Here is a 27,717-nt window from a genome sequence, read left to right on the forward strand (position 1 = left end):
ATGAATGGCCGCTCCGTATGCATTCAGCTGGGCATGTTCATGTTCCTGTCAGTGTTAATGGAAGGACTGTTAAAGCTTTGTGTGACAAATGCATTTCTGCCATACTGTAAGTTAGTACATAATGCATCCATGTCAGCCACCTCTAATATCCACCGCTGAACTGGAACAGGCAGGGCGGTTACACAAGCTGGAAGCTGTGCAAATGCATTTCTGACTATGTCAATAATACTAATCAAAGGTCTGAGTAACAGAGGAAGTCAAACCGTACCCAGCTGAAAAAATTCACTAGATCTGTTCAGCTGTTGCACACTCCATTGTGTTCACTGTGAACATAACGTAAAATCATTTTAGAACATTTTCTCCTTTACGAACGTCATTGCACCCTTTGTGTGGAAATCCAAATTGTGGTCAGGTGCATCCTGTTTACTTTAACTGTGCTTGAGCTCTGCTGGAGTCCACCTGTGGCAAACTGGCAAACTGATTAGCCATAGTTTAGAAAGACACACACCTGTGTATATAAAGCTTCTACAATTCACACTGCACAGCAAGACAATAGCAGCCATTATGACTGGAAACTGCATTGAGGTGCTGGTTCTAAATCCATTTATAACGGTTTGAGTGGTTATTAGGAGAAACACCCAAGTAACGGAATGACCAGGGCTCTTCTTAGAGTCAGCCAGACTAAGTAGGATGTCTGAGTAAATATTTAATTGGTCTGGTATGTGACCAAGAATTCAGCATTTATTGCAAGAAGACTTCAGATGTTTTCTGTAGAGATCAGAGAACCTGCAGGAAGTTTGACCGCCACCAGACGCGAGCAGTTCTGAGTAAAAGACACATAACAGTCTGCTTCATGTGTCTCAAATCACATGTAAAGGATGTCTGAAAATAAAAACTCAGCAAACATGTAGAATTGTGTTTGTGGGACACAGGCACTGCTGTTGGATGGTCTTCTTTGCAGCTGGGGTCAGAAAGCCCGACAGGAAGGATGAGGAAAAGGATTCTGGCTAAATGCATGTAGGTCTTGCAAGATACCATCGCCAGAGTGCATCGGCTTTGGGAGAGTGGGAGTCGCCTTTCATGACAACAGTCACCCAGTGTTCAAAAGGTCATCCATCCCCCCATCTATTCTCTGTACTGCTCCCAATCGATGATGAGGAATAGCCCCAAACATATAATAAAATGCTGGGAATACAAGGAAGTCTTAAGCCAAGGGGAGGAAGGTCAGCCATTCTGGGGATGACTGAACTGCTGTGCTATTTCCTTTTCTCGGGACAGTTATACTGGTGTTTCTGGATTACAGTGGGAGTATCTGTGAAGCTCAGCAAAGACTCTCTCTGGTCCTGGGTGGGTCAGAAACCACACACACACACACACAAACACTAAGTTATGTATGCACATTCATGGAAGAGTACCTCCTTCTAATAAATGAATGATCAACAGATATATGTTTACTGACATGGATTTATTGTCATCACAATCCTCTTGCTCTTACCAGACAAACTGGGGAGGTTGTAGATTTCTTTGACTCGTCATCACAGAGGTCACTTCGGCATCCCTTAAGCTGACATCTGTATTACACCCAAAAGAAAAGTGGTTTCGAAACAAGTCTCAGACTGTAACTAGTGGAGCAGAATTAAACCGTTTAAAACATCTTTGGCAAGATCTGAACTTGTCAGTTTGTACACGTTTGTTATCCACTTTGACAGAGCTGTCACAGAGAATAAAATAAACTATCTTAAGCCAGGTGTGCAAAGATTGTAGCCTAGAAGCTCCAATTATTGCCAAAGGACAAGTAAAAAGTATAAAGAACTGAACACTACTTATATGAATGATTTTTAGTCAGTAATACATTCACTAACCACTCTGAAACGTGTGGTTTAGTGTGGCTTGACACAGAAAAGGGTGCCTGAATACTTTCCAAATCACTGTCTCACTTTCAGCTCGGGCTGTGATGCAAATATTGCAGTTATTACTGGCATTAGAGGTTGCAAACATTTGTCAGAGTATCAAGATCATATCATAGGTAAACAGACCCTGAAGATCACAATTAGTAATAAATGTCAGGGGAGAAAAAGAGAGAAACAGTTCCTACCTTGACTCCAATATCTCTAGTCACTGGCAAAAGCATACAAACAACAGCTGCACAGTTTCCTGCACACTGAGCACACGTACTGCAGGCTCATGTCCTGCTGCAGGCACGGGCGTGTTGTTCTCATACATATACAGCCCCGACACACCTGCCACAACAGAGCACAGCTGTCAGCGCATCAGCCTTTACCCTATACGTGACCTCGCGGAGCTCTCACACAAGCCTAATTATGCACATATACGATGCAACGCACTAACCGCCTGATTGTGTGGCGACACCTGAGCACACATTCACTTATAAAACAGGATTCAACTCGTCTGCACAGAGCCCGCACACAAGGCAACGCAAACCAAGAACAAGCATACCATAGAGGCTTTTCGTCCAGCCCCGTGTTTGTGCCTGTAGTTAGGACAGGGCAACACAATGCACGAGAGAAAGATTCAACAAAATTTCCAATTCTTTTATGAGACCTAACAAAAAAAGAAAAACAGCACATGCAAACTCCGCTCTATAGAATGGATCGTTGATTTAATAGGGCTCTATAAATAAAAATGATCATATGGATAAAATGCTCCTTTGGAACATCTGCTGTATGTTTTATTAATAACACACACACACACAGCGAGAAGGGACAGTGAACAAGGGGAATGCTAATTGGCTTACACACAAACACACACATACGCACATTGTCAGATTGCCACACTGTAACTAAACCTCAGCTCCTCTCACTCCTCTCCCTCGTGCATTTGCTGCTAAAGGGAGGCCGAGTTATCATGGAAGTGAAACAGATTTCAAAGAAGACAAAAAAACAACAACTAAAAAAACTAAAAGCAGACTGGACCATATAGGAGGGAGCAAGGTTTTATAACCTATAAATAAGTGATGTGCTACTCCCCCCTCGACCCTGACTTTGCTGCCCCCACCACCCCAAGCTCGCTCCTGCTATCTCGCTAACTGGGGGAGGGGAACAATGAAAGGAGTATGAGTGACAGATAAGTGGATCCTCATTAAAACTCTGCGCTTATATCATCCTCCGCTCTAACCCTCCTCTCCTCCTCTGCATCGAGCTCTGGAAAATGATAGAGGAAGGGAGAGAGGAGAGGGAAGGTGCTGCTCATTGGTTATTCCTGTTCTCTGACCTAACTTGACAACCAGCTCCAATAACAAGACAAAGAGGGATGACACAGAGATTTTTGCCAGAGACCAGGATGCTGACAAGGAAGTGAACTGTCCTAAATTGGCAGATAATGGGCCTGCTGTGGGCCGCTCTGTAACCTCCTCCGCCTTTCAGTGTCTTTTTTTCCTCTCTCTGTTTTACAAGCTTTGCTGGTCAGCAGCAGGGTCGGATGTACCACTGTAACACCTTCTCTTTATTTTTTGTTTTCATGTGTAACTCAGTGAGTCACCCTGGAAAAGCTCTTTACCCAAACAAATCGCACAATTTGCTTCTTAGGACAAATAGACCTCAAACTATAATCAGACACGGCGTTTAAAATAACCAGCGCGTCACCTGATTTAAAGTACACACTAGCATACCCAGCGGATTACTTTTGAAAACCAGTGCTCAAAATACAATGAAAGGTCATGTAATATGCTTTTTTATTTATTCAAAAGATTTTGGTTTATTCATAATCTTCTATAAAAAAAAAAACAACTAATGGAAAAACCTGAATCTGGAAAAAAACAAAACATTTGCAGTCCAGTGTTGTTGTTTTTTTGTTTTTTTCTAAAGCCACATGGACTTTGGAGTGCATGGAGAGGCTCCCTGCATGATTTCAGCTGCAAACAGGAATTAATCAAGAGTTAGGAAATTGCAAGTACAATACAAGTGTGTTAACAGTCTCTTTAGGCACTGGAGTCTCTGGAGTCCCATGCCAGGACCCCTGAAGAATATGTCATTTCTTAAGTTTGAATGGATTTAAGACTACATTATTCACATTAGCACTTCCAGTCGAACTGAAACAGACAATAAATAATGCTTTCAAATTAGATCATTAGTACTGTCACTGTGATTCGGGGAGTAAACAGAGCTACACAAGTTAACAGGGCATGTTCTCCCCAAATGGTTTCAAATAAATGTCAAGAGTGATTGTCATAAAGGTGTGTGGAGATATAATCTGGGGTTGCGTCTCTGAATCAAAATGGAAAGGAGAAAAAAAAAGCAAACATGGAACTTCTTGATGCCAAACGTGATCTAATAAAACAGAACGGATGCTGATTCGGGTTTATTATTTGGTCCCGTAATGCTTGGTTGAAGACTGGCCGTACAGCCCATAGAATTCAGCATGTCTGGCTGTCTGCGATGTTTCCATCAGTCCCCTCATGGGAAAATGCTGCAGTGGCTGACTTGCAGGTAGAGGGGCATGTGGGGCAAACTCCTGAGAGGTCACAGAGGGGAAGGTGTCCGACGCTGGGTACGGAGGCCGGGCGCAAGCAGCAGGGGCCCTGGAGCAGCAAGTACACATCAGTACTTTCCTCCCTTCGTACATGGCTTGTTGTGAGGCACCAACACTTGAGAAGTGGGAGGATGGGAATATGGTTCCTGAGTGGTGGCTAGAGCTGGACCCTAGACCCACCATGTGATGGGCTGAAGTATCTAGGAGCCGACTATGACCAGGGCCAGTGTGAGGATTCTGTGAGAGGACTTCAGAGGCATATACAGATGATGCCCGGTGACCTTGGTTGGCCAGGAAGGGTTTTTTGCTGCTGTAGAGCAAAGGTGGAGGATTCTGGGAGTTTTCTGGGTTAGCCTCCAGGAACGCCATGCTGTATTTCCTCTTCTGTATTCCTGAACTAGTCCCCAACTGGGAGCTAGCAGAGCTGCTGTGAGACTGCACAATCTCCAGAAGAGGCGACTCATTGAACGGTTCTGAGAATGACAAGTAGAGGTAGGACAGAGAGATGAGTGCTAATTCTAATGATAATACATCTCTGAAAAACTCATCTATAGTTATTTTTCTGTAATTTAATCCTACCCTCCAGCATTTTTCGCAAGTTCTTCTCTTTTGTTGACAGGTCGGACAGCAAATGATGAGAGTGGAGCTGGCCCACTCTGACTGGAGGGATAATGCTATTCAGATGTGAGTTTGACCTGTAAAAAGAAACACAACAGTAAAATCATTAGTATCGAATTGTTAGAGACACTCTGCACTTTGAGATTTAAAAAATATAAATATTATTTTTTAAAGTTGGCTGTGATTAAATTTGGACAAGATGATAGTGCTGCGAAGTTATCAACACTACCTTAGCTAGCTTGGTTATTTCCATTGGTAGCTCACTGCATGATTAAATAGGATGCAAAGTTTGACTGTAATCATTGCACCAGTTTAATCATTATTAAAACTGATACAGCTACAAAATTGGCTAAACAGACAAACCTGTTTTTACAACAGACTGTAAAAGTTCTGGTGCCAAAGGTTGGGCATTTTAAAACCCAGTTTGAAGTGGCCATTGTAAGAACTTTTTGGAAATATCCCCTTGTTGAGTCTGAAAACCAGTGACTTTCAAGTCTAAATGCTCCATCAGTTCCCAAAAGCAAACAAGCACTGACTCACCCCTAACGATAACATGTTGAAATGCTTAAGTTAAAAATAGTCCAACTTCTTTCAACAATAAAATGACTAGTGTGACTTTTCTCCCAGTAATAAGGTCTAGCAGAGTTAGAAGCTAATCTGCCTCAACACAAGATTTGCGAATCGACATGTTGAGCACAGACCTTAGAAAGTTCGTCAACTTCACCTGACTAACCACTGGTGATGTTAAGTCAAGATAAAACAATTTTCTACTTTGAGGGGAGGTCACTACCAATTACTGCACAGAATGGTGGTTATTGACATGTGAGAGCTCAGTAAATACATCAGCCGGTTAGCTATGCAACCGGAACCTGGCATGTCTGCTAGCAATCAACCATCAGCTTTAAGTGCTAATCACTTCCTGTGTAGATGCAGCTTTAGATGTGAACTAGCTGACACCTACAAATGAGATAACATGTTTTTACTGAAGTACGAAAAAAAAAGTACAGCCATGCTATACCTCTTGACATAATACAAACTGCAAACTTAATAACGGATGTTTGAATGTTTAGTTGTAACCACTTGTAGCAGATGGCTGCCCCTCCCTTAGCCTGGTTCTGCCTAAAGTTTCTTCCTATTAAAAGGAAGTTTTTCCTTCTTACTGTTGCAAAGTGCTTACTAATAGGGGGTTCCTTCATTGTTGAATACTTTCTTGAGACAACTGTTGTTGTGATTTACATAAATAAACCTATACATGAATAAACCATCAATTGACCTGCTACCTGTAGCTAGCCATGAGGTAGCTAGCTACAGCGCTATGGTTAGGCTAATATTAGCATATTAGGAAGATGTAAGATGAGGCCTAAATTGTTGTGAATAAGAGTATATACTGAAAGTCCCCGACAGCCAAAGATAAATGTCACCATATGGCAGAAAGAAGACTATCGGGAAAAACTTTGCAGCCAAGTGAACGTCTGAGGTGAACCCATCCACCTCAGACTGGACATCCACACCAAAATCATGCTGTCCAGGGGACTGTAGATCCATTGGCTGTAGTGTGCAGGGTCAAAGTTTAACGTGCTAAAAACACTATGCATAGTGCTAAAAAAAAGTTGTTGAGGCCAGGAGTGACAAATGAATAGTTAAAATCACTGCAGCATGTTAGAAAACTGTGAGGCTCACCCAGTCCCACCATTAAACAAGCAAATAACATGTGGCAAGGAGACAACCCCTCCTGCTTATGATCAGGTTTTTGAAATAATTCATCACAGAGTATTTTCCATTTATACATCATAGGGGAAACACATGGGTTTATCTGTTCTACTGCTGTTTTCTCTGACCTTTGCTTATATTTCGCTTGCTTGACCTCTGTTGGAGTTGTTGTTGTTTTTTGCCTGCTTTTATTACCAGTACACCCGCTAAAGCTACATTTAGCTAATTCCACTGAAAACAACGCAACAGTTGAATGTTGTACAAGGACATATTTGATAGTTTGGCTGTTTTTCTCACAATGAATAAAGATGATGATCAGTGCACTAAAAAGCTTGCATGAAAACATCACTGAGTTAGTCCAAAGAAATGAATATCTTAGAATAACTTCTTACCTGTCCATGAGGAGCTGATAAGGTTTTGTATTCTGAAACGAAAAAACAAAAGTTTCACGGGTCATTCCCACACACCTTCAATTGTCTCACTAACAGTTATTATAAGATGCATCAGGGTTTACTGCGCATGCTTTCATATCACAACATCATTTTATATCCCTCAAAAGTATCACTGTCTGATGCAGATGCAAGAACTGTGAAAAGGGGTCATAGAGATAAAGGTTCATGTTCGATAAATAGAAAAAACAATTTGCAGATTTGTTGTACCTTCATGAAATTCAAACTGCCTGCTTTTTGGAAGAATGTTTGCACTGAGCTCAGGAGTTTTTCTGCTTCGTGGCGCCTCTCGTTGAGCTGCAGCACCTGCTGGGAGTTCTTCCTCACGTACGAGTTGTAGGTGCTCTCCAGCATCTGCATGGTTTCAGCCTGGTTTGCTTCTAGCAGCGCATGCATCCGCTGATACTGGGCTCTTGCACGCTCTTTCAGTTCAGACACTGCATCCTGTGGTCACAGGATACACAAGTATGCACGTTTACACGCAGAAATGCATTTTTAAATGACTAAAAGTACTGATGTTAACAAACAGATACTACAATTTTTATTAACAGACACACAATTTTATGGAATCTATGCTTTTTCTTGTTCAATATGAAAGTGGGAAAGTCGTTTGTTAAATCCATTTTCACTTTGCTGCACCTGCCAGTCATAGTTAAAGTTACATTTACCTTTGATTTCCCAAGAGTGAGAAACGGTAGAGTAATTTCATTACAGCAGACAAAATTATAGCACAAACCCCCATGCTGATAACATTCACATAACATTCGGAATTGAAAATGCACCTTCATCAGTGTCTTGTCTGACTCCAGCTTGTTGAGGTGCTCATCGATGTTCTGAACACGACCTTCCAGTCTGTCTTGCTGCCTCATTAGCATGGCCTGTGGAGGAATGACAGATAGGATGGATTAGATAGGCGAACCACAACAAGATGCCCTGAAAATTAAAAACAAAGATACCCATACATTTAGAAACTCTGAAAAACCTGGGCCTCGGCTGTGACCGCAGCATACCTAGCTGCTTTTCACGAGGCATCGAGACAACTTTCTCCACAGTCAGCTGCCAGCGACATGAACATGCATTTAGGCATTCGGAGAGCAAAGGCAAACATGGCTGCACAAATCATTCTCTGACTGCTCCAAAGTTTAACGCTGACCCTGCTGTGTCAAATGAGCTCCATTGTTGGGACAAGCTTACTTCCTCTGTGGGTACACAAGAGCCAAGAGCCAGTTAAAAAAAAATCCACTGAACATAATCCTTCCCCATTTACTGCAGAGGCTGGGAATCAATCTGCTGTCACAGACTGACAACTAACTAGAAACAGGGGAGGGCAGGTAGACTTTTTAATGAACTGTTTCTGCATTGGAAAGGCAGCGTGCCCAAATAAGAGAAAACCTGCTGTCATGGCAACAAAGTCTTGTGTATGTAGTCATATGTGAAATCTCATGTGTATGTAGGGAGCGGGGGTGCCTCACTACCCCCCCTGCACTTTCTCATTTTGCCACATGCATTGCTCCCATTGTTTGCATTGGCCTGTGTGTCAGTGACAGATTGTCATGTCTGTGTGCACAGCGCCGAGGTCTCCTCCCTCCCTCCCAATGAGCATGCACCCGAGAAAGGGGACGAGAGGAAAGGCGATGCTTGCACATGCCAAGAACGGATAGAAAGAGAGTGAGAAAGACATACAAAAAGAGAGCGAAACCAAAAGAAAAAGGAGAAAAAAAAGTTTCGCCCAAAAGAGAGAGAGATAGGGAGAATGAGGACATTCCTGTGGTCTCGAGTGAGTGAGTCTCAGGGTAGTCACATTGTGGTATCACAGCAACAGGCCTCTTCAGCTGCTTGCAACACTCACGTTGTGCTGTCTAATGGACATCCACAGGCTGGCCACTATAGTTTACCACAGTGAACACTTTCAACAGTGTATATAGTTTCAACAAAACAACAAAGAAAGACTCTAAATGGCATAAAATAGTAGCCAAATGTACCATAATAACTCACTTATGCTTGTTATCAGAACAGTTCTTTTGAGTGAAGAAGACTACTGATTTGTCCACCTAGGAAACAGCAGGAATACGTTTATCTCCCCTAGCACTCAAAGGAAGCAGAGTGGATTATATGACATGTATTTTGGGCAGCTGAGAGTAAATGCACTGACATGGGAAAGACCCAAAAGTGGTATTTCTACTGCTTCAGCATATTTTAAGGCTGGCCACAAAAACTGACAAAATCCAGGCACTCATTTTGGGACAGCGTAGTAGTCTGGTGGTTAGCACTATTGCCTCAAACCAAGAGGGTCCTGGATTTGAACCTGGGGCAGGGCCCTTGTGTGTGGAGTTTACATGCTCTTCCTGTGCTTGTGCAGCTTTTCTCTGGGAGCTTTAGCTCTGCACCCGAAGTTAACGCCGCCTATACTGGCCCAGGACACTCTTCCAAAACATGCTAACTCTCGAGACTTCATTCTTGGTTAAATAAAGGTTTAAAAATATTACTAGCCACCAATTTTGCTCTGTTTTTAGTGTACTCCAACCCCTATTTGTCTTCTAACTGCTTGTTACTGTTAGCTAGTCTCTACATTTGTAAACTTTAATGTGACTGAGATACTCTGCTATTTGATGCTGAGCAGGCAGTGGACAGCTGGTTTCTCAAAGCTGTCTACAGCTGTCTCCTACAGCTGGAAAAGTAGTGGATGGGAGTGACCCAAATAAGTAAAACCGGATCAATTAACTGAAAGATGCTCAAAAGCTCAGCTGAACTGAGGGAACTGCCACTGACACTTGAGCTTCGGAGTCATTTCTATCAACGACATCTCTAACATTACACAGTTTCTGATCCACGGTAGCTATAAAACTATCGATGAGGGAAGCTTTAAGTGCTGAGAAGGAAAAACACTGCATTTCGTTCGTGAATTAACTGCTGCATCACCCTGCAGTGCTGACTATGTTTTTAAAAAATTGGTCCCACAAGTGAAATCAAGAATACATTTTTATGAGTACAGCTTAATGGGCTGTTATACTGACACCTATAGAGTGTGTATGCATGTGTATGTGGAGAAATAAAGTGAACTGTTGAAGTAAGCCCTATATCATACAGCCATGCGGGTGAATGTAATTAACAGCTGCACTTGCAGAGGTTTTCATATCATTCATGGAAAGAACAACAATAAGCTCAGCAAGGGCTGCAGCAAGCCCCGTACCACACACCTCGAAGACTATTCTTCTTAATTCTCCCAATTAAAGTTGAGGCACATTTCTATTAAGGACTTTACAGTTTAAGCATTATTTATGCCTTGTGTTCCAAATGACTTGTCAGAGTCGTTATCTAAAGCTTTTGGTGGTTTCACCATAACATATCAAGTTCTGCTTTGTGCACCAACAATGAGATCACATATAGAAACCACGAGCACACTGTGATGTGTTCAGTTAGTGGATTTTACATGTTCACTAATGAAATGTTGTTTTGAGTGTTTTTCTCAGATGCAGCTAGCACTGAGCGCGAACACTTCTCGTGTAATTGGCAGCGCTTTACGTTGAAAATCAGCAGCGTAGTCTTTAATCCTGTTTCGCACAGTTGTAACACATCCTACACCTGTACTCCATCTCAACACCACATCTTGCTTACACAAGAGGCAGTTTAGTTAAACACTCCTCTTCAAACAACCTGATAGTAACCGTAACAGCTGACACTACCCTGCAAACTGGTGGACTTGTGTCAGTTGGCTGCCTGTGTTTCTTCTTTCCTTCACTTTTTCATGTCCTGCCTCCTCAGTGCCTTTGAACTTAAGACGGTGCACTGGTATTATTCATCACTTTGGTAACACGGCGCACATGAGCTCAGTGTGAATGCTGCATTGACAAAACAGGAAAGAGCACTTTGTTGGGTTATTAGTATCGTAAATGGTGCGTGAGCTGCTTTATGTGAGCTGGCTTCACATTATAGCAGCAGCTTTTCTGTGTCTTGATGCTTCTGCTCAGCAACTCTGTCTTCCTCTTTTTATCGTGTTTCCTCCAATTCCTTTTTTTTGTCTTGTGTGTTTGAAATAGCACAGAGGGGCTGGGGCAGTGTAGCAGCATGAAAGCCTACCTTTATCAAGCTTAAGCCCGCCAATGATCACTTTCCCCACTGTCCTATTTAGGCATCCAGACACCCACAGGTTGCCAGGAAGCTCATGTTTAAATGAGGAGCCTCAGGCTCAATGAACAGAGAGCCTCTTTCACAATCAACTGACAACTATTCCCTACTTCTGATGTCAGTGGCCTGCCCTCAGCATTCTGGGTATCTGACTCACTCCAGCCCAGATACACGAAGCTTCAAACAGCAGAGCTTCCATGAGCGACGGTTTCCTGCTGAGGTGCCTGAGAAAGCCAAGGTGAGGTTGTGTGGGAGGGCTCCTCCTCCGCTTGTCCCAGGGAGAACATTACTATTATATTACGCTTCTTTTCTCATCTCGAAATTACCAGCATGTCTGCAAAAGGTTAATGTAAAAGTCTCCTTTGAGAGCCAAAGATAACTAAAAGATACAAACATTGCTACGTCGGTTTTGTGTCTTTGTTTATCCCAAAAGCAACAAGAGTGCTGCCCGGGGAATTTAAGACCAAAATAGACCACAGCTCTGCGAAGGAGAACGACCTCTCAGCAAATAATGACGAGAAGACACTGTGGTCTCGTATTACTTTAACAAATGACCCAGCACACAAGGAGCACAACAGTTTTTGCTATTAACACTTTTTTTTCTCAATAAATCACTGTGTATTATATGCCTGAAGGTCCAGGGATGGACAGTGTGACTCCACAGTGCAATATGCTCTGTGAAAATACAGTTGTGAAAGAACAGAAAGATGGCTGGGTGTGTGCATATGAGTGTGCACAGAGAGCAGCTGTGGAAAGGGCTGAACAGACATCTTTTGTCCCAATAATAGCTCTGAACCAGGGTCAACTGATTTAGAACTTACCCTGGAAAGAAATATGTGTAACTTTCCCCAAGTGGAATAATGCCTTCACTAAATAGTATCAAAAAGACGACGAGAGGGCAAACTGTAAAACAAATCTGCTTCTGATTGCTTCCATAGATAGGGAGGAGAAGGGAAGGAATGTGTTTAAGGTGTGGGTGGCTGTTTTTACACCTTGCTACTTGCGTTAGTCTTGAGAAAAGCAAAGAAACAGAAATAAAGTGAGGAAAACCCCACATGGCGGTGGCAGCCATGGCATGCTGGCCCTCGTTTCTTTACACATCCTGAGGTCAAGGCTGCCAAGACACACTCATTATTTAATTGTTGCCAATTCGTAACCAAATTAGGATCTATTTTGCTCTTACTCTCAATTCATTTCCACCTCTTCCTCCCTGCTAAATGTCCCTAAAATAGCATTCCAACCCTGGAACCCTGAAACTGATCAGCTAACATAAACAAACTACACGCGTTTCCGCCCCTCACCGCACATAGGTCATCGTTTCCGGTGGATGCAGATTGCATCACAGCACTTATCCGAAGGGCACAGCGCTGCTAATGGGAAGGCGTGGCGGTAAAGAGTGGGTGGTATGATCAAGGTTAAAAGCAGCGTGTGTGTGTGTGTGTGTGTGAAGTATGCCTATATATGTGTGTTTGTGTGCTATCCATGTACCCAGAGGGGTGGCTTTCACCTGTCCAGTCCTTTTACATCAGATTAAAGAGGAGGGAAAGAGAGAAGGCCTTTATAGACTAGCGAACTGAAAGAATTACCCATGAATTGTGTGCACCAAATGAAATCTTTTCATTGCCCTGTAGGAGAGTGTGTGTGTATGTGTGTGTGTGTGCGCATTTGTACCTGCATTTGTATGCGTTGCGTATCAACATCGCAGACTGTGTGTCTTTGGTTAGTGCAGTGAGAGATGCAGCAGAACGGACACAGAGCCACCTGCTCTTCCTCACAGTGGAGCAGCCTGTACTCCTCGTGACTGGGACAGGTCCAAGCGCTCAGCTCCTCAGCATCGACTAACAGGTGTCCCGGCGCCGCACACGGCTGCTGTAGGTGCGTCTGGATGTGAGTTTGGCAGCAGGGCTCCTTACAACGCAGACAGACTTTCCGCACGGGCAGCGGGGGCCCTCGTCTGCAGAGGACACAGTGCAGCACAGGGGGGGCTTTCTCAGTGTTCAAAGCATTGAAGCGCTTCACTATGTTGGCGAGCTTGAAGTTCTTCTCCAGTGTGGGCTTCTGGTCGTAGTCATGGTTGCACTCTGGACAGCGGACCGCGGCGGTGTCTTTGGCCCAAGCCTCAGAGATGCAACCCTTGCAGAAGTTGTGCTTGCACGGCAGCTGGATGGGCTCGTCGAAAACATTCAGGCAAATGGGACACAGAAGTTCCTCTTCGAAGCAGTTTTTCCAGCTTGCATCCATGACCTCGGCTGAATCCAAACTGATGAAAAACAAAACAAAACAAAGGAAAGGCTTAAGAACTGGTTTAAATGAACCACTGCTTTTTTTTAAAAATGAGCCTATTACAGTTTAATTTTTACTGCACTTATATTCAACTAAAATGGCACAGATTGGAAACAGGCCAAACCAACACACAGGGCACTGAGTTACAGGCTTATTAGGAGTGCATTACAGTGGCACAGCAATTAACAAATGAAGCTTAAAGTAAGTAGTAACAACCTGCTTTTCAGAGCAAAAGAGTGCCATTACACTGAAACCCAACACCAAATATATATAAATATATATAAATTACATTTCTTCATATTTCAGCGTAATGTTTGGCTTCGCTGGGGAACAGGACGACACAAGCTGTGGCGTTTTGAGAGCGAGTGGGAACTTGACACTGAACAACAAATGTGACTCTTGTCAAATAAACTGTTACACTGACATTTTATTACGCGAAGGCACTCCTCGGCTTTTCTTACAGCAACCCACAGAAACATAACAGATGTATTCTTAAAAGAAAAGGCGTAACGTTACCAACTATTTCTCTTCCATGTCGTCGGCAGACTCCGGTGCACCTATAATACCGTGGAGCTTGTCATCCAGTCCGCGGTGAGATCCTCGCTCCTCTTGCTTCAGATTACAGCCTTCTGTCGGTCGCAGCGCTCAAAGCCGGGATTTTATAAGAGTCCCCCTCTGGTTTTCTCGTCTGGTTTCGCTTTCCCGTCAACTCTTCTGAGTAATATTTTATGGTAAGTACAGGCAGGATAGTCACTCGTCGGAAGAGAGTGCAGTGCTTCCACACCGACCGACTGCCGACCTCCAATAACGTGACCCGTCACGGAGTTGATACACAGGCGGGGAGGAGCCGGTAGGAGGAAGGCGAATGAACGGCCACAGCAAACTCTACCGGACAGACTGTAAAAGACCAGGAGGCGTTTGTGTGGCTCTTCATGCTTTGAAGCAGAAGAAGAGTCTATGGCTGGGACAAAGCAGAGCCCGATACCCCCAGCCCCAGGGGCCCGTGACAGGGTTGGTGCATGTGGGGAGGAAAAGAGTGGAAAACATGGGAAGGTAATGTGGAGTAGATTTCAAATTAGTCACTCTTTTTAGGTAAAAAATAAATAAATAAATCAATTTTAGTCTTTTTTTTTCTTACATAGCGTTGTGAAATGTACAGTGATGAGTGTTAAAACTATGCAGTGACGCAGACATCCTGTAAAAGTGTAATATGAAGTGAGCGTGGGGGCCAGAGGCAGCCCTAGGTTGACTAATGAGGTTGGACTTCTTAAGAAGAGTTTGCACAAGTATTAACAATCTATTTAAAAGTATATTTTAATAACATCAGACTGTAAAGCTTATTTGGAAGTAAGAATCCCAGCCCGACTATCCATCCATCCATCCATTCGCTTCCGCTTATCCTTTTCAGGGTCGCTGGAGCCTATCCCAGCTGTCATAGGGCGAAAGGCGGGGTACACCCTGGACAGGTCGCCAGTCTGTCGCAGGGCTAACACACAGGGACAGACAACCATTCACACTCACATTCACTCGCACATTCACACCTAGTGGCAATTTGGATTATCCAATTAACCTATCCCCACAAGCTGCATGTCTTTGGACGGTGGGAGGAAGCCGGAGTACCCGGAGAGAACCCACGCAAACACAGGGAGAACATGCAAACTCCACACAGAAAGAATTGAACTCAGGGGCCAGATCAGAACTCCAAAGAGTCCAGTCTGTCCAATTAGGCAACAGTGCTAACCACCGTGCCACCAATCCACGTTTGACACACCTGAAGTAGACCACCAGAGCTTTTTACTCTTCTGGGAGTCTGAAAGTTTGAAAATCGAAACCTAGACATAGCCATAAATAATAAATCTACTTAATTACTTTCAGAAAAAGTGTAATACTGCTGTTTTGCACGTTACAGGAAATCACAATAAAATAGAAAAAAATAATAAATAAAAATTCAAAAATAATGTTCCACAGTACTTCTGAATTAGTGTTCCAGCTTTATTTGTGTAAATACATACATACATACACACTTTAATGCACTTGGGATTACAATCAGCCAGTTCAGTCAATAAGATAGTGCTTAAAAAATTCAGTACAAAAAAAAATATCAAAATTTTATTTGTCATTCTGAATAAAAAAAGAAAAAGAAACCGGTAACATCATGTTTTATGAGTACATTTCTGTAGGAAAATGCTGTAGTAAAAGTAGTCTTCTTTTTTTGGCATGAATATGGAGTGAAATAACAGTATCAGAAAAAGGGAGTGAATGCAGCAGGCTCGATTCAAAATGATGTGTCCAAACAATCCAGGAGCTTCAGGCTGCATTGACAATCACGGAAAATATGTTGGGATTTTTTCCCCCCTTCGGCTGGAGGGAAAGGCACTGTGGAGGTTTACTCATTTTTAAACAGGTCCACTGATCCAAATCATATGTTACATATATGTAGGCACTGGAAACTGCACTTGAGGAGGCCATGATCACAGATTACAGTCTATTAACATCTACAACAGTGACACTACACATGGGTGTTGTGTGAGAAAACCTAACTCATTACTGGAGTTATAATCTTGGCACAGAGGAGTGATCGAGGTGGTTATACCTGCAGCATTTGCCAGGTACTTAAAAAGTGACAGTTAATAACAGGCTATGAGACAATGATTAACTGTCAGACTAGTGTTCCCGAAACATGAAACATTTGAGACAGAAATGGTTAAAACTTTGGCGTGACCGCAAACATATCAGAGAAAAATGTCCAGCATTTGTAAATACTATACATATCAGCTCAGTTTAAAAACAACACTGATAAAAAATGTTTAAACTGGTTATTCTTCTTCCCTTTCGAAGGCCACCGGAATAAATAGAAGTGTTTTTGAGAACTGCTGCTCAGTTATTGCTTTAGACAGCATGTCAGGAGATCACAGGATGTATGCTCAACTACATTAGTGATGTATATTTTGAACTACCTGGAGGACTGACAGCATCCAGTTTGACCAACAGGATTGTTCTAACAAGCCAACCATCTGGACTGGCTGGTCTGATAGTCTCAAAAGCCTCATACAGATATTGTAAACAATGGTGCTAGTCTGAGAATGCGGTAACAGTCAGAAATGTTTAGTTCATCCCTCAGATTATCTTTTTGAGTGAAACAGTTGAGGCCAGCCACAGTGGGAACAACGTATCTATAAGCTCTGACAGCCTCTCAGAGTCCAGTGAGGTCTGCTGTTTCTGATGGTCCACTCTGGAAATGTTTACACGTCTTTTTCTTGGCATTTTCAAAAGAGCAAGTGTCTCTGTGTCAGTCTCACTGGAGTGGATTATCAAACACAGAGTCTGGTAGAACAGAGATTTTTAGCTTCTTTTCTGGCCAGCTGTACTCCTTTGGCAACTTTGTCTGCAGAAAGAGAAAACACATGCAAGGTATACCAGGCATGTAGTCACAGTGCCTAAAACTGAAAGTAAAAGGTAACCTGCAAGAGGTTTTTGCTTGCCTCATCACGAGTGTTGAGTTCCTGTAAATCCCCGAGCATCTGCTCCACAAACTCTTCAGTCAACAAAATCTATGAAAGGAGAACAGAATTTACAAAATGAACTCATTAAACAGGAACGCAACAGCCAGAGGTCAGAGTTTCCGTGTGGGTACCTGAAGCCAGGGGCCATGGGCTGCATAGGGATGCTCTTCAGTAGCAAAAGCACCTTCAACTCCTGTAGACACAAAAGTGATGGCCGTGTCGCCGTTGATACTTTTATATGTGAAGTGTCTCCCATGGAGCAAACGCCCCCTGTAAAAGATCAAACACAATCCATTATGAACTGACCACATGATTACACTCATAAGTTGTGTTTGTTTTCATTTATGTTTGCCATAAAACAAGATTTCTTATGTCATAAAGAAATTGCTAGTAAGCGTTTAAAATTTATAAGCTTTAACCTTTTATCTTCTGAACAATTTTTTTGTGGTGACTGAGGAAAGGCAGTTTGCCATTTTGCATCAGAGGAAGCCTTAAAGAACTGACCTGTTGAAGATAATAAATCAAGGTCAAAATGCTTGAAATAACCACGAGAATTAAACTAAATCTGTTAGTCGATGCTGAGGAGTTGAGTGCTTTCTAATTCAGAGAAATAACCGTAAACATTTAAAGTCAGTTAATTATTTAAATGAATTTAAATTAAGAGAAACACTATGTTCTGCAGTTTTCAATGGGAGGAATAGAAAAAAGATCCAAAAGATTTGTTTCATTAATATCACAGAGGACAGTTTGTAGGAAATATGACATAATCGCCCTTCATTGCGGTATCACATAACTGGGACATAACACTGTGTTCTCAACACATTTCTCCTCCTTTTACACAGAGCTCTCTCTGTACAGTAACTCTAAGCTTGTTCTCTCCTAAAAATGAGTTTAAAAATAAAGCAGGTTGAAACTGGTGGGAAAGAGACTTCCTATTGGATAGTCCACTCAGTTGGCATTTTGTTTGGTTACACACATTCCTATAAATGTCACCTATGCCCCCCTCCCACAAAAAAAAAAAAAATCCAGACGGATTGTAAATTCCACACGTTACAGAGTATATCAGAAATCTTATTGTTTGCTATTGCAAGTTTGCCATTTGTCACTTCAGCATTAGAGGGAAATGGTACAAAGGAGACTTTCGACCGGATAGTCCGCTTAAATGGCATTTTCTTTGGTTATACACATTCCTATAAATGTCACCTACATCCCCAGTAAAAAGTAAACAAAATCCAGATATTACTGGACTGTGAATTCCAAAACTCACGTTAGAGGCAATAGCTGCATTCTTTTTGTCAATAACGGAATCCTTTCACCAAGTGCAGGCTCTCTTCTCTTTCTCATTTTAAGATTAACATTTTTTTCTCTTCAATGTAAGATGGCTGAAATGGTAAGGATTTATAGACCATGTGACTGTTATGCACATATGGAGGTAACTTTAACATTGAATTTATATCTGCCAATCCGTATTAATGTACTATCTTTGTCCTAAATCCTCTTCCTGCTGTTTGATACACTTCTTGCTGTGTAGGCGAGCAGGAAGGAGAGCCAGACATGCTCCACATGCTGTGTTGACAGCACTGATTCAGTTGCTCTGTCAATGTACACTAATAACCTTCGTTGACTTCTCTGTTTAAGAAAAGCTAGGAAATAGATGTAAAAACACCAAAACATGTAGACAAATCTAGAGGATCAGAGTCTACGTCCAACAGTCCACTGTTAACAAATACTAAATTCCTGAATGTCACTTCTTTGATGTTACAGGTAACATTAATATCGACTTTAAGCCGCTTCACATTCTGCTCACTTATGATAACACTAGGCCCACTAAAAAGCAGCTAACTTGTTATTTTCTTCAGACTTTGAAGTGATATCAAAGTACATGTGGGAGGAAGTTCAACTGATATTTGAGGGTGCCTTTCAGAAAACCTCCTCATTCACCCCTGAGGAACTAGTGGTCCTACATGCCATTATATTCGGCCACACCTGTTCAAAATAAATATCTGGGGTATCCTTTCGGTCTCACATACATTCAGAAAGGGTTAATTTGCCCAGCGGTTGTAGGAGAAGAAGAATGGTGCTTTACCGCAAGCAGAGGGGCAACAGTGTGCCTGACTCTTGGTTGAATTTCAAATGGACACTCTCCAACTGCCGTGTTCGGACCAACTCATGAGGAACAATAGCTGCTGAGCTCTCACTCTCCAAACTGTCCTTTCGACTCCTGATAAACACAGAAAGAAGAAGAAAATAATCTCAGTGAGGAAGCAGAAAATGGTATGTTCACTGATGAGTCTGTTAGAAAACAACTAAGAAGGGAAAGGCAGCTTTTTGGCTCACGCACACACACACACACGTGCGCACGCACACACACACACACGCACACACACACACGTGCGCACGCACACAAACAGATTTCGCAACTCCTTTCATGAAGCAATTACCTGATACAGCAGAAGACCCAAACTTCCACAGAAAAGCAGCAACAGAATAGCAACACAGCAACATAATATGCTGGTAGCTAAGAAAGAACGATGATGATAGTTCAGATGTCACTGGGGATTTGAGTCACAGCACAAGAGGGAGGGAGTTATCCTGGCGCAACCCTTGTGCTGAGCTGAACCCATGTTAAGATTGTGAGTGCTGGAGTGTAGGAGGAACACTCACTGCGGTCTCTCGTGGCTCTGTTTCTGGCTGTTGATAGGTGGTAGGGCTGCTTTGCTGTTAAACTCCAGTCCTTTTCTCAGAGTCTCCCTAATCTGCTCTGTGTCTGTCAGCCCACAAACAAAGACAGAAACAAGTATTATTTCATTAGGTTAGGCATTTCTGCTCAGCTTGAGTATCTATCGTATGCGCTTCTTTGGAAGCTGGCATACCTTTGTCTGAGAGCCTGCGTGGCTGTGATCCAATGCAGATTGATCGACTGTCCTCCTCATCCTCTGGCGGCCGACTCAGATCGTCCCACACACACTTGGCGCTGACCCCACTCAGGTTCGAGCCTTCTGTCTCGATACCCTGGTCCACTCTCTCCTGCTTAGATAGGCAAGAAATATACACAAATTGTCAATACAAGCACACATAAAACACAACGTCAACTTCTTCAGAAATGAAAACGATGCATAAATATCTACAGGCAAAAAAGAGGTGATAAAACTTGTGACAGCAAAACAAACCAAAAACAATAATATCAATGAAGAAAAGGTTCCCTTTAAAGTGCTTTGTAGAAGATTTCGCTTCCAATATCAACAAATCATTTACCAGGACCAATTAGCTCTTCAAATGGTTTCTTTTCAACCACTACTACTTCTTTTGGCTGCTCCCTTTAGGGGCCGCCACAACGACCATCTACCAACATCTCACCCTATCACTAGCATCTTCCTTTGTCACACCAACCCTCTGCATGTCCTCCTTCACTACATCCATTAACCTTCTCTGTGGTCTTCCCATTTTCCTACTGCCTGCCAGCTATATATTTAAAATCCTTTGTCCAATACATCCACTATCCCGCCTCAGCACATGTCCAAACCATCTCGTTGCCTCACTAACTTTGTCTTGAAACTGCTCTTATATGCTCATTTCTGGTCACGCTCAAAGAAAATCTTTGCATGCTCAGGTCTCCTACCTCCAGTTCAGCCCCTTGTCTTTTTGTTAGGGCCACTACCTCTCCACCAACAGAGTGGGTCTCTTGAACCCATCTATCACTCCTACTGCACACCTCACCCCTGTCTCATTGTCTTCATAAATGTCCTGCACTACCCTCAAATACTTCTCCTCTGCTGACAACCTGACACAGTACCACAGTTTCTCTGCTCACACCCTATTGTATGCTTTCTGTAGATAAGGCGAGCCAAACATATTGGCCCCCCAGGGGGCCAGAGTCTACCCAACAGTGAGTTTGACATCCCTGCTCTAGAGCCACAGGACACAAGACAGTGCTACTTGTTCTAATCTTCTATAGCGTGGCAACAGGTTTCGTTTGAGTCACACTAAGCTTAACTCTTTACAGAAGAGTTAAAAGAAATATAAAACAGTAGATTTTGATCATGCTTAAGTTTCGATGACAAATGTTTCCAAAAACAGAACACAAAATAAATAAATCATTAAAGACCATAAAAATGCCTCTTTATGTCATACTGTATAAAAGCAACATGGTGCAGAATTGAGTAAAGCTTACTTGTAGCTGTGGATCAATTTCAAAAATGGTCTCTCCTCTCCTCATGTCAGTGATTAGCCAGGGGCCACCGGCTCTGTGCACAGGAAAAGCATCACCATTAGTTCAGGTCAGCATTAACTTCAAGTTAAACACACCAAGTTAATAAATTAACTAGTAACTATGCTCCTCACTTGCTGCTCACAATGTACTCAAACTGAGCACAAAGTGGCATTCACATAATGGTGTTTTCTATTCAACTCAGTTCCTACAAGTTGATTGACCATTTACAGGCAACTGTAAAAAAAAAAGGAAAGACAGAAAAACAAGAGAAAAATACTGTGACTGAGCAGGTAAATCATTTCGATTTTATCCGCCAGATATGGAGTGCACTAAAAAGGGAAAAAATATGTGTGTAATGCTTAAGTCAAGTTATGCTTTCCACTTCAAATGATGACTTTCATGAGAGTTCTACACAAAAATGACACGCAGGTTTGACTAATCAACACCTACGTGTAAATCCAAGCTAAGCAACAGAATAAAAAGTAAAACTAGCTTTGACCAGATCACCTGCTACACAGTTCTACTCACACTCTGACTCCACGCATCAGCTCCAGGATACCCTGTCCATTCCACTGTTGGGCCGCCTGCAGCTCCTCTGTACATACTCCCACAATCTACGAGACACATATTTTATGGTTTTTACACCAACTGTTGTAAGACACCCCATACCTATTTTATTAATATTGGGTAACATTACATAATATTGAATAAATGCCAAAATATCATCTGACAATTCAAGATGGATTTTTGATACCGCGTTCCTCTCCTCATTTGCCTACAGTCAACTGTTGCAGCCGTTTACCGTCACAAGGGGGCAGTGTCGCAAACAACAGGTCTGCAAGCTACTCTTCGTTGTTGGTCCTTCAGCCATAAAACACAGTTATATCAGCTAAAAAAACAAAAGAATAAAAAGCATCCATTGTAGCCACCTGTCTGTGGCTTTTTTTTTTAATCTTTGATTTCTGCGCTTCTCCTGTTCAACCTGAACTCTGCTGCCACTTTTAAGCCAACAACTATGTGAGCCATGAACAGCATCATCGACATTAAGCTATGTAAAATGTAAATGGACTGGTTCTTATATAGCCCATTTCTACTCTGCCTGAGCACTCAAAGCCCTTTATACAACTTTCCTCATTCACCCATTCACACAAGCACATGGAAGTGCTTTCTAGCTAACATTCACAGACATTCATTTTCAATCCGATGCATCTGAGAGCAACTTGAGGTTAGCATCTTGCCCAAGGATATTTGGCATGCAGACTGGAACAGCCAGTCGAACCACCAACCTTCTGATTAGTAAATGACCTGATCTACCCCCTGAGCTACAGTCACCGCTATCCTCTGCTGTTGGACTTTTGAAGGACTTCACAACACAATTTTTACATAGGTTGCATAATCCAGCATAGGCAAAAACCTACTCAAAGAGACACAAACGCAATACCTCAAATCTTACATTAATTAGCTCAACACAAAATCATTTTGAGCCTACTGTCAAGTGGATTACACTAGTGACAAGTGACATTAAAAACTCACCTGGAGAAAACTCACTGTGCCAAATGGCGTCTGAACCGGTTGCATCTGTGGGTCTTCTGTAAGCAACATATGCTGGATACGAGATTCACTGTTGTCTAGTGGACTGTGCCACGATACATGGTCACCACTACAAAATGTGTTTTCTGCATGAGTGAAGAGAAAAAAAATACATTATTTTTTAAAATAAAAACAAATCATGGGATTATAATTTGTCTAGCAGACACCCTGTCATGGCTGCTCAAACAATCCTACATTTCATCATCTGACTGTACATAAACATTGACGGAATGGTCCAGCAACATGAGAAGAGGGGAGGCAGATCAGAAAAAGAGGTAGCATGAGTAAGAGGAAAAACAGTCAAAATGAGACCCAAATATGGAAAGAAAACCATAAAAACTACTTTTCCGTAGAAGCTAATCTGACTGTTTGCGAGGTAACACGCGCCCACGCCAGACTTGCTTCAGGAGAAACGAGAGGGGGGTAGATGGCCAGGAATCAGCACTCGTTTAGCTTAGGGGCCTAGCCCACCCACACACAAATTGACCCCAGCTGGAAAGCAGAGAAGGACTGAGTAGAGGTGAGTCTGGAGTAAAAAGTCTTCTCTTTCTGCATGCTCCCTTCTTGTCTATCGAATTACATTATTTACACAAATTTTGGATTCAAAGGAGCTTAGCAACAGTGTATACACCCATGCAGAGTACATATATTCACACTACCACAACTGTCTTGTTTGTAACTTGTGAAAACAATCCTACTAAAAACAGCAAAAGATAACAAAAGGGAAATTAGATGTCCTTTCAATACCCAGAGCTACAACACACATAAATGTGTGTTGTAGCTAGAGCAGACTCCTCTAGTTAAGCTTGTTTACATGCATCACTGGGATTTCAAGCTACCTTTACAAAGAACACATTCTTTGGCACACCACCATGTTTTTGCTTGGCCAATAGAGAGTTATCACATTAAAACTTTGCAGTTAAATCATTTGCTAGACCACAAACAACGTGTGACAAATAAGTACACTGTGTTACAAATTTTTAAGTGAATGACCAAGAATTTACAGATGGCTGCAAAATGGAAAAAAAAACTAAAACAAAACAGCAAACTGTCAGATTTTGGGCCACCATGTGCCACCAACCAGTATCAGTGCACCATTGCGTAGATTCTTCAAATCTCTGGAACACTGCTAGAGGCATGATATGCATTTCTTTTAACAAGCTATCCCCTCTTTCGGGAATAACTTTACCTTTCTGTTTCAGTGGCTGTCTTGATACTGTTTATTCAGATCAGTAATAAGAGAACCAGGATATCAGCCCCACAGTGCAGTGGCAAGTGAAAGGTTGGTGGTTCAGTTCCAGCCATCTTTGCTCTTTGTCCACTGTACAAGGCTCCAGCGGCTATTTCAAACTCTTGCACATTGATCTGACCAGAAATGTATCATCTAGATAGAATGTAGCAAAAATGCAACAAAAATGTATGTTTTGATCTTTGCTGAAAGTTCTAAAAGGTATTAACTGCAGCAACATGCACAGTCATAACCTTGTGCGTGTTAATGCAACTCACAATTTAGACTGTGTCATGTCCACAATACATAAACTTAACTTGATCTGCAGTAAGCCTGCAGTTTGAATCTTCATGGCGAACTGACCAGGGTGCACATTCATATATGAAGCCAACATGACGCTATCAGATTACGGTAATGGAAGGGTATGCATGTCTGAAAGAGGCGAAACACATCAGTCTAAAAATCTCCCACAGACGCTACACTGGTTTGAGATATGGTAATAGTGAAAGGAATAGTATAACAGTAACGTTATTCCCATTCTCTTTGAGTGACACCTGGTGCTCTATGAATGGAGAAGATATCCCAAAAGACAGCACCCACGTCAAAATAAAATTATGACATCACAGTACAACGATCTATTTATTTTTTTAACCACTTAACCAGTCTTTTGCTGAGTACTGAGTTATTTTCCATACAATGTTTAAATCAACAAAAATAAAACAAAATTTATTTATGAAAATAAATTTATTTTTAGTCTGAAAGGCATTCAATTTGATGAATTATCACAACTTAATATAGTTTGTTTCTGTTGTTTAAGATGGCAGCATGGCGGTGCCCTAAGCATGAATGTTAGCATGAAATGAATGGTTGTCTCTTGTATCAGCCCTTTGCTACTGCACTACTACAAATATTTTTGCTGCAAAACTACCCACAATAAAGTTTTTGACCTCTTCCAATTCTTTTGTTTGATTGTCTTTTAATATGACCTTTATCCATGCAAACATTTTTATAAATTGCAGAACTGCTTTGTGCCCTTACCTGACTGGAAGACATAGCGAGCCAAACCTTGCATTAGCTCAGCTGGCCATGTTGGAGGTGCGGTCTCCCCCACCTCTCTTTTGAGTCTAAAAGTGAGCTCAAAGCCAAACCCACTTGGTCCATCTGGCCCTGTAAATCTGACAAACAAACTTTATGAGAAAATGGACTGACAAAATGTCAGCACTTATACTTTTGTGTTATTTGTATATGCATGAGGGCTGTGAAAAGCCAAATACTTATTGAGATGAACGAACTATTCAGAGTTCACAGTTGGTCAGGAGGGGACATTTAGTAAAGGGCTGAAAACTAAAATATTGTATGGGTCAAAATGACTTCCCACATTCAATAAACGGTCACACAGAGGGGCGTTTAAAAACCAAGATTTGTGTTACTGACACAGTACTTACTCATGAACACGGTTATCCCCATACAGGTCACTGAGTCCAAAGCTCACATAGTGCCAATGCTCCTGGACGTCCTGAGCTGGACAGCCTACGTTTCTATACATACTGATGTAGTCTAGCGGATCTGGTCCACCGAGCCTATGAGAAGCAAAGAATGAGAACCATGTACAGTTTTGTTATTGTTGTGAGTAGACACCCCAATGTAAAGACATCTGGGTTACAATGGAAGTCATTTATACGTGTAAACGTGGTGAGAGACATTTCAAAAGCTGGATTTAAGCCAGTATGGCTTAGAAGAGACATTCTCAAACTTTCCGAATAACAGTAACTACAGTATGGCTTCTGGATGTTGGGTTAGCTACAATGTTAGCTTGGAAGCTAAACTAGTTCTGGGCTAATATTTAGCTATTATTAGATTAAATATATTGTACAAATATAATGCCCGCACGCATGTCAGACGAGCAACAGCAACATGGGTTACTTACCAATATTTTACAATAGCTGTTACTTGAAGCGGGTTTGCCTGCTCGGGATAAAGTCGCCGACATTCCCCATAGATAGCCTGCAGCCCAGGAGGAAACAGCGGCACCAGCCCGTGGGCTTGTGCACCACTGGTAGGCCGTACCTCATCCATGCCACGACCTCGAATAAACCGGGTTACTCTATAGAAACAACGTATATACAGTTACCGTTGGCAACTACCACTTGTTCAAAATTAGGCTAAACTAAACCATAAAAGCTTCAGACAAGTACTGCTGTGTAATAACAAACGATAAACTCTTTTCTGTTGCCCCACTCGGTAGTCGCCTGTTGCTCATCCTTTACAAAGAAACTACCTTACCATTGGTTGGCGAAAGGCCATTGCGTCAGTGACTGGCAGCATATTGTAGCCAATGAAAATAAAGATAACGGTTGTGTGAATTTGTGGATAAATGTAATTGGCTGAAATGATGCTTATGAAATAGTTAAGGGGACAAGCACTTTCAGGGTTGGGGTATTAATGTTTTTAAGCAGGCAAATTATGGCTAGGTAGTTAAAAAGACAAAAAACAAAAAACAGCCAACAAAAAAGTAGAAACTCTTTCAAATACATTGCTGAGAAAAAATCTTTTAACTCCCGTGTGACGTGTATGTACAGAATATAACCAGCAAAAAATCTTTCAAATAGAGTATGTAATGTCTGTTACTTGTATAAAGTCTTGCATTAAATTTTAGGATTTTTTCACTTGCCGTTAAATGTGTTAAATGGAAATAATTCAAACGTTTTGGGGGTTTTTTTTTGTTTGGTTTTTTTACTGTTTAATCTGTATGTCCTTTAAAATGATAGTCTCCAAAAGTAAATAGCTTTGTGTGAACTATAGTAAGGTAAAACACATCATATAATAGAAATACTGACATGCCTTTAAAATCAACTTACTTGTTTAAAGTACTTACTCGCTTTACTCCCATGCAATAACCATCCACCCACTGTTTAGACTTTATTTATTTACTTTATCAGTTAGAGTCAGAGAGTTCAATCAAAACCAGCCTGAAACGTTATTCCTTTGAAAAGGTCAACAAGTCAAGATGTGACCATGACTGAGCAGTCACTAAGACACTACACTGTGTGTTCCATGTTTTGAATAAAAATGCAAACAGCGAATAGTAATTAAAGATTATTCAAGATTTTTCTCATTGCAGAAGCTTTCCTGGATTCTAAATGAATGATAACAAGAAGGGAGGGAAGTATTATTTGTTTTAGAGAAAAGTATGAATCCAAAGAGCTATTACATTTCTAAAGAGACCCTAAGTTTACTACACAATCATTTCTTTCAATAGAGTGAATGCATGAATAACAAAACACAGTGTTACAGCATAGTAATGCTGTATATAAGATTCCTCATGACTAAGAGGTGGCAACCTTGTTTTGCACATATTTTCTTTGTGACTTATTACACACTTTAGTCTACACATGCAGTGGCACACTTGTAACTACTGCTATATATTATATAACAACCTAAAGAACTATATCCTGTGATGCTGTTTATCCAAGTGAAATTTGGTTCAAATGTAGTATAGTATGTTCTCTGTGA

At 41.7% G+C, this 27,717-nt stretch overlaps 2 protein-coding genes and 1 long non-coding RNA gene across 8 annotated transcripts in view; all 3 read right to left on the minus strand.

Annotated features, from left to right (window-relative positions):
* Positions 1 to 1,451: 1,451 nt before the first annotated feature.
* On the minus strand, positions 1,452 to 3,779 carry LOC106456361 (uncharacterized). The gene is made up of 2 exons (XR_001290510.1): positions 2,096 to 3,779; positions 1,452 to 1,571 (listed from the first exon to the last, which is right to left on the minus strand). It is a non-coding gene; the product is annotated as an uncharacterized LOC106456361 (long non-coding RNA).
* A 487-nt stretch (positions 3,780 to 4,266) lies between these two features.
* On the minus strand, positions 4,267 to 14,517 carry LOC102200230 (probable E3 ubiquitin-protein ligase TRIM8). The gene is made up of 7 exons (XM_005743872.2): positions 14,190 to 14,517; positions 13,062 to 13,650; positions 8,048 to 8,143; positions 7,476 to 7,709; positions 7,209 to 7,240; positions 5,068 to 5,183; positions 4,267 to 4,961 (listed from the first exon to the last, which is right to left on the minus strand). The coding sequence occupies exons 2-7, from the start codon at positions 13,629 to 13,631 to the stop codon at positions 4,321 to 4,323; spliced, it is 1,689 nt and encodes a 562-aa protein (XP_005743929.1). The 5' UTR covers positions 13,632 to 13,650; positions 14,190 to 14,517; the 3' UTR covers positions 4,267 to 4,320.
* Positions 14,518 to 15,651: 1,134 nt separating this feature from the next.
* The window catches only part of sufu (suppressor of fused homolog (Drosophila)), a 15,028-nt gene continuing 2,962 nt past the window's right edge, over positions 15,652 to 27,717 (minus strand). For 2 of the 6 annotated variants that reach the window (XM_005743873.2, XM_013913559.1), the window contains exons 2-13: positions 26,132 to 26,308; positions 25,650 to 25,784; positions 25,243 to 25,379; positions 22,920 to 23,062; positions 21,915 to 22,000; positions 21,348 to 21,420; positions 20,050 to 20,206; positions 19,841 to 19,943; positions 19,263 to 19,397; positions 17,308 to 17,446; positions 17,156 to 17,224; positions 15,652 to 17,058 (exon numbers count right to left, since the gene is read on the minus strand). In XM_005743873.2, the coding sequence (XP_005743930.1) occupies positions 16,969 to 17,058; positions 17,156 to 17,224; positions 17,308 to 17,446; positions 19,263 to 19,397; positions 19,841 to 19,943; positions 20,050 to 20,206; positions 21,348 to 21,420; positions 21,915 to 22,000; positions 22,920 to 23,062; positions 25,243 to 25,379; positions 25,650 to 25,784; positions 26,132 to 26,308 (1,444 nt within the window). In that variant the 3' untranslated portion in view covers positions 15,652 to 16,968. Of the gene's footprint in view, positions 17,059 to 17,155; positions 17,225 to 17,307; positions 17,447 to 17,595; positions 17,681 to 19,262; positions 19,398 to 19,840; positions 19,944 to 20,049; positions 20,207 to 21,347; positions 21,421 to 21,914; positions 22,001 to 22,919; positions 23,063 to 25,242; positions 25,380 to 25,649; positions 25,785 to 26,131; positions 26,309 to 26,487; positions 27,226 to 27,717 lie in introns of those variants that run through there. The other 4 variants (XM_013913560.1, XM_005743875.2, XM_005743874.2 and 1 more) reach the window with 4 other exon arrangements.

Source organism: Pundamilia nyererei, unplaced genomic scaffold (genome assembly GCF_000239375.1).
Source record: "Pundamilia nyererei isolate P.nyererei 1_Seehausen unplaced genomic scaffold, PunNye1.0 scaffold00136, whole genome shotgun sequence".
Taxonomy (NCBI): domain Eukaryota; kingdom Metazoa; phylum Chordata; class Actinopteri; order Cichliformes; family Cichlidae; genus Pundamilia; species Pundamilia nyererei.